This window comes from Arachis hypogaea, chromosome 15, assembly GCF_003086295.3.
Source record: "Arachis hypogaea cultivar Tifrunner chromosome 15, arahy.Tifrunner.gnm2.J5K5, whole genome shotgun sequence".
NCBI classification, from domain to species: domain Eukaryota; kingdom Viridiplantae; phylum Streptophyta; class Magnoliopsida; order Fabales; family Fabaceae; genus Arachis; species Arachis hypogaea.
The window spans coordinates 6,113,709-6,120,445 of NC_092050.1; the positions used below are offsets into that span (position 1 = coordinate 6,113,709).

General features: G+C 38.3%; 1 protein-coding gene across 1 annotated transcript; it reads left to right on the forward strand.

Moving 5' to 3' along the window:
- Positions 1 to 1,559: 1,559 nt before the first annotated feature.
- LOC112748104 (LRR receptor-like serine/threonine-protein kinase HSL2) lies at positions 1,560 to 6,192 on the forward strand. Its single transcript, XM_025796310.3, has 2 exons — positions 1,560 to 4,945; positions 5,377 to 6,192. The coding sequence occupies exons 1-2, from the start codon at positions 2,320 to 2,322 to the stop codon at positions 5,757 to 5,759; spliced, it is 3,009 nt and encodes a 1,002-aa protein (XP_025652095.1). The 5' UTR covers positions 1,560 to 2,319; the 3' UTR covers positions 5,760 to 6,192.
- Positions 6,193 to 6,737: the final 545 nt, after the last annotated feature.

The window sequence follows — 6,737 nt, forward strand, 5'->3', positions numbered from 1 at the left end:
AGGATTTGGTTTTATAATATACGCCTATGTATATGGTAGGCTAAAATTAACCATCAAAATTAATTTATAATGGTAGAAATTTAAGTGAAGTTAATTTTAAGTGAAGTTGATATATAAAAATGTTAGATAAAAATTTAATTAAATCAGTCAAATTATTTAATAATTTTTAAATATTAACTTCACGTAAAATTAACTACACTTGAATTTCAATCATTATTAATATAAAATATATATTAAAATATAAATATATATTAAAAATAAATTAAATTATACATATATTTATACTTAAATAATAAATAATTTTGATATACGAATAATATGTATGTATAACATAATAGTCAACCATTACGGCAACTCTCTCTTTGAATACTGTATGATGGTTTTCGAGATAAGTGCTTTATTTATCAAAGAAAAAAAAAATAAAATGAAAGCATAGGAATAAATTCTTATGAAACTTTAGGTTATAATGTGATCGAACCAGTCCCTCACTCAGAGATGTTGCACTCGAGTTATTAGCTACCAAATAGAATTCATTATTATTTCATAAGTAATAATCTTAATACACAACAAACCCATTGTCTAAATATTAAATGTTTGAAAATAATATTTAAGACTGTATATACATAGTTGACAAGAAGTCAACATAATATGAAGCATTTTGTTTGGACACTGAAACATACATGACATGGGACGAGGGATGAGGTGCTGCTGGTTTTATTGCCTATAATTTTCAAGCATTTTCTTTTCGAATTTGAATCCTGGCCTAGCTATATGATTAATTATTTGACTGACAATGAAGGCTCCCAATTTTTCTTTACCAAGTCAAAAAAGTGATACCCCAAGCATAGAAGGTTAGTGAGCCTTCTTTTGTCGCTTTTTAATATGGTTTCATGTTGAGTGTGGCAACAACAGCCTTTTGACCTACTACCATATGATTCATATTATTATTATAAACCAAATGGGCTAACTCATTAATTAGTTCAACTAATTATCCCTTTAGGTTTGATTCAAAGTTATTATATGCTTAGCATACTTAAGAGAGTTAAGAGTTATCTTCTTAGCTCATGCTATAAGTAATGCAACATCATACTATACGCAATATATGCACTTGAAATTGCAAGGTGACGCACAAAACCATTAAGTATTAGTAGTAGTAGCAGTCCATGACACTATGATAAGTGCCATGGAACCATTGCTTAATGACAGAGGAGTCATGTTTTATTTTCTCTCCTTGATTTCAGTGACCAAATGATATGATATGATGTCCTGTGTCCCCAACCCACAAGCAATAGTTTTGTCATGGCATTTTCAACGAGTTATTAAACCTTGTCCCATTTAGCAATTGTCTTTCTCATCATATTGAATGAACGAGGCTCCACTGCACCATCATCACTACAAGAAAAAACAGCAATCTTAACATAAATGAGCCTCCACTGCATCATTATGTATCATTGGTCTATTGAGTTTAATACAGTAGTAATTCATGTTTAACATACATACAATTAATAAGTATTTGTTTATCTAGAAAAGAGGGGTTGGCGACAGCTATATTGTCCTCTATCAAACAGCTGATTCTTCACGACGACGCAGAGCCATAGCCACTGATTCTTCGCCAAGCATTAACTACTTGTTGTCTTTTTTAATAGTAAAAAAACGTAAGGAAAGGGAACTGAATTAGCCTACTTGATGCTATTGTTAATTCTCATTTTCCTCTGGCTTTGAGCATTATATGGTTGGTGCACGTGGGAAATTGCAATGCTTGTAGAACGTTAATACATGGGTGGTTAGATTAGTTTTCGAATCATTCTTTAGTAAGTAGTGGATCATTTACTTGAAGTCTTCTAAAATAATGATATTGGTTACTACTATATTGGCTAAGCGGAATAAGTCCAATTTTGAAAATTAAGGCCTTAAATGTTCTTATGCTTTGTCACTGTTCTCATTTGGTGGTCATATCTCCTCCTACAGTAAAAAGAAGAATTTGTTCTCTGTTGGAGTTGATTTAACCAAACATGGTTGACGATGTTTGTCCATTATTCTCATTTTTTACAGCCCCTAATTGGTGATGGCAGGGGGCGTATCATAGCTGGTTGCTAAGTGCAATGCACTAGCTAGAAAACGATTCTTCTTCTAGAAATATGCCTCCTGCTTCAAAAAGAACTTTGAAAAGTGATCATTGAACACACTGCGTGCTCCCAAAAGACAACCCCTCACCGTTCACCGCCATCATCTACATGCATTAACTAGTAAAATAAGACCGATAATAATCATTGACTCTATTCAACTCAGAATTTGATCATTCTGTTCTCACTTCTCAACATGCCGCAACACATTTTCAACCCTGTGCGATTCTTGCTACTGGTTTTACTATGCTCAAGTCGTTTGACTCAAGGGATGTCGTTTTCACTTTCTCTCACAAGAGGCACCCAGATTTTGCAGCAAGTGAAGAACACTGAGCTTCAAGACCAAAACGACAGCCTCAAAAACTGGTCACTCGACGCACACAGCACTAGTCCTTGTAACTGGACCGGCATTACCTGTGACGCACGGAACCAATCGGTTCTCTCCATCGACCTCTCCGAAACCGGCGTCTCCGGCTCTTTCCCATCCGGTTTTTGCCGCATTCAGACTCTCCAAACCCTCAACCTCGCTTCCAACTTTCTAGGCGGCGCCATCTCCTCTGAATCACTCTCTCTGTGTTCCCACCTCCGCCTTTTGAACCTCTCTGACAACCTCTTCGTCGGACCTCTGCCGGAATTCTCGCTGGAATTTTCTCAACTAACAGAACTCGACCTCTCAAAGAACAACTTCAGCGGCGAAATTCCGGCCAGTTTCGGCCGGTTCCCGAACGTGAACGTGCTCGTTCTATCAGGGAACCTTCTCAATGGAACCATTCCTCCATTCTTGGGGAACCTCAGTGCGCTAGTTCATCTTGAACTCGCGTATAACCCATTGAAACCAGGATCATTACCTTCACAAATAGGAAACCTCTCTAACCTGGAAATTCTGTTCCTCGCACAAAATAACCTCATAGGTGAAATACCAGACTCCATTGGAAACCTCATGAAGCTCAAGAACTTGGATTTGTCTCAGAACTCATTGTCAGGTAAGATCCCAAGCAGCATTTCAAGATTGAAGAGTGTGAAGCAAATAGAGCTATTCTATAACCAGCTTTCTGGCGAAGTTCCACGTGGCGTAGGAAACCTCACAAGTTTGGTTCGTTTGGACCTCTCTCAGAACGCTCTCACGGGAACACTGCCAGATTCAGTTGCTGCATTGCGCCTTAATTCTCTTAACTTGAACGACAACCTTCTCAGTGGAGAAATCCCTATTAGTCTATCTTCGAACCCTAAGTTGCAGCAATTGAAGCTCTTCAACAACAGTTTCACCGGGAAACTACCGGAAGATCTCGGAAGATACTCTGAGTTAGAGGAATTCGATGTCTCAACCAATGATTTCGCCGGTGAATTGCCCAAGTACCTTTGCCAAGGGAACAAGCTTCAGCGTTTCCTCACTTTCACGAATCGGTTTTCCGGAACTATTCCTGATCAATACGGAGACTGTGATTCTCTTGAATATGTCAGAATCGAGAACAACCAGTTCTCCGGTCAAGTACCACCGAAGTTCTGGAGCCTCCCGAAGCTTCAGCTTCTTCAAATGGATAACAACAGGTTTGAAGGTTCTGTCTCTTCTTCTGTATCCAGCGCCAGGGGAATCACTGTTCTTCTTTTATCCGGTAACAGCTTCTCAGGGAATATTCCGAGGGAATTTTGCGAACTCGATCAGCTTGTGAAGATTGACATCAGCAAGAACAGGTTTTCCGGCGAAGTTCCCGGTTGCATAACAGGGTTGAAAAGGTTGCAGAAGCTTAGGATGCAGAATAACGCGTTCTCCGGTGATATTCCCGGTAATGTGAGCTCATGGACCGAGTTGACTGAGTTGAACTTGTCTCATAACCAGTTCTCCGGTTCGATCCCGCCAAAACTCGGTGACTTGCCGCAGTTGACTTACCTTGATCTCGCCGGAAACTTGCTGACAGGTGAGATTCCGGTGGAGCTGACGAAACTCACACTCAATCAATTCAATATATCTGACAACAAATTGTACGGAGAAGTTCCTTCAGGTTTCAACCACCAAGTTTACTTGTCAGGTCTAATGGGAAACCCTGGTCTCTGTAGCTCAGTTATTAAAGAGCTTTCTCCTTGTTCCAAACGCAGACCCTTTTCCATCATTGCTATACTTGCTTTATCTGCAAGTGTAGTGCTCCTTCTGCTGTCTTTGTTCTGTTTCTTGAAGAAAACAAAGTCAATTCATTTTGGTGCCAAGTCCAAGCGTTCATTCAAGACAACAACTTTCCAACGGGTTGCTTTCAACGAAGAAGATATATTTCCCTTGTTAACTGATGAGAATGTGATTGCTTCTGGAAGTTCCGGTCGGGTCTACAGAGTGAACCTTGCCAAGACGGGTCAGAAAGTGGCGGTGAAGAAGCTTTGGGGAGGAGGAAGACAAGAGCCAGACACGGAGACTGAATTGGTGTTCAGATCGGAGATTGAGACCTTGGGGATGATCCGGCATGCTAACATTGTGAAGCTGTTGTTCAGTTGCAGTGGTGATGATTTCAGGATATTGGCGTATGAATACATGGAGAATGGAAGTTTGGGTGATGTTTTGCATGGGGAAAAGTGTGGTGAGTTGTTGGATTGGAACAAGAGGTTTGAAATTGCTGTGGGTGCGGCTATGGGGTTGGCTTATTTGCACCATGATTGTGTGCCTGCTATAGTTCATAGGGATGTGAAGAGCAATAACATATTGCTTGATCATGAGTTTAGGCCTCGTGTAGCGGATTTTGGGCTTGCTAAGACCTTGCAGCGTGAGGCTGGTGAGGGAGGTGCTGGTGCCGGTGCCATGTCCAGGGTTGCTGGATCATATGGTTACATTGCCCCGGGTAAGTTCTTTGGAAGATTTTGGGGTATTATTCAAATTGATCACCACATATGTAGACTTTTTTGTTTTCATAGTCCATACTCTTAATTGATAAACACAAAAGCTAGTTACAAGCTAAAACCTGTCATTGTCTAGGTGTTAGAACTTAGAATTTTGTAGTAGCATTTGCATTTAGAATTCAGATAATAACCAAAAAAAGAGGCTTTATTATTTGGTGCATAAGTTTTCAGTGTAGTGTATATTGGGGACATTGATTCAAGAGAACCAATAAATGAGATCACCATTCAAGGGAAAGTAATGACCACCATGAATCATGATAAGTTGCTAGCAGCTTAGTTTAGACTATTGGGATGTGTCAATTTGAGTTAAGGTTCAAGTTATTTGTTTTGGGAAGATTTATTGCTAATATCTACCTAATTGATCCACTTGCAGAGTATGCTTATACACTCAAAGTAACTGAAAAGAGTGATGTCTACAGTTTTGGTGTGGTTTTGATGGAACTGATCACGGGCAAGAGGCCAAATGACCCTTCTTTTGGTGAGAACAAGGACATAGTGAGATGGGTCACTGAGACTTCTTTGCTATCATCTGTTGAAGGAGAAAATGGCAGTTTTGAGGGTGGTCACGATCATATTGATATTATCGCTAAGATTGTGGACCCAAGATTGAACCCAGCAACTTGTGATTATGAAGAGTTTGAGAAAGTTCTAAATGTGGCCCTACTTTGCACCTCAGTGTTTCCCATTAACAGACCCTCAATGAGAAGGGTGGTTGAATTGCTCAAGGACCATAAGCTGCCTTGTCCCAAGTTATGATAATACACTCTCAAGTTTCCAAAAGGACACAAAATTTGAAGTGCACAAGTGGGAGGCAGTAGGCAGCAGGCACTATGTACTAGACACCAAATCAAAGCGATTGTTGGCTCTTTTTTGCAGGTGAAATTACATACAGTAAACTCTGACATACTAATTATTAATTATTGAGTAATTGAATAGTTATTATGAGTGATTATTGGGACTTAATTGCTGGTTAATCTCCATCGTATATTTTATTCTCTTTAGTGATTTTTGTCTGATATAGGCAAAGCTACAGGCAGTAAGAAACACTGTCCTGCACGGTGCCACATGTACATTTTATATCCCTAGCTGTTAAAAGTGTTGTATTCAAGATTAATACTAGAGATTGGATAGTAGCAGGAATCGTTGTTCTTCCTTATATGAAAACTTAGGCTAAAGTTACCGAGGTACAGTGGAATTCTGTTCTTTTACCTTTACTCTTGCTTGGTTTTCAAGAATTTTGTGTAGAAATCTAGTTCAGGGATTAAGGTATATATACTTTCTGCAGCAGTCTAGTTCATGTATGACATACTTGCATTCTCTTCATAGGTCAAACCTTAAATGTTAACAACTTGCCCTGGCATGTTTCCTTTTCGGCTTTAAACAACACTCCACCCTAGTAGGAAAAACAAAATTTTCTGCCTGTCTTGTAATTATTTTTCCTCTTTGTAGATATTAGATAATTATTTGTCAGAAAATTTAAGTTTTTATAGACGTCATTAAAATAATTTCTCATTTATCTTTTCATATTTAAAATTCAATAGTACCTAAGACTGCGTTTGTTTCTAAAAACAGGACAAGATACTGAAAACAAGATATAAAGAACAGATACACAAAATTTTGTGTTCTTGTATAATATTTGCTGTTAAACTAGAACAAATTATGAAAATATTTTTTTTATTCAAAAATTTTGAAATGAAAAATATAATAATAAAAAATTAACAAGAATAATGAAAA

Excerpts from the sequence above, each read along its gene's own strand:
- LOC112748104 (XM_025796310.3), top strand. The coding sequence starts at position 2,320 with ATGCCGCAACACATTTTCAACCCTGTGCGATTCTTGCTACTGGTTTTA. Across the intron at positions 4,946-5,376 it reads ATATGGTTACATTGCCCCGG|AGTATGCTTATACACTCAAA; the intron begins GTAAGTTCTTTG and ends ATCCACTTGCAG.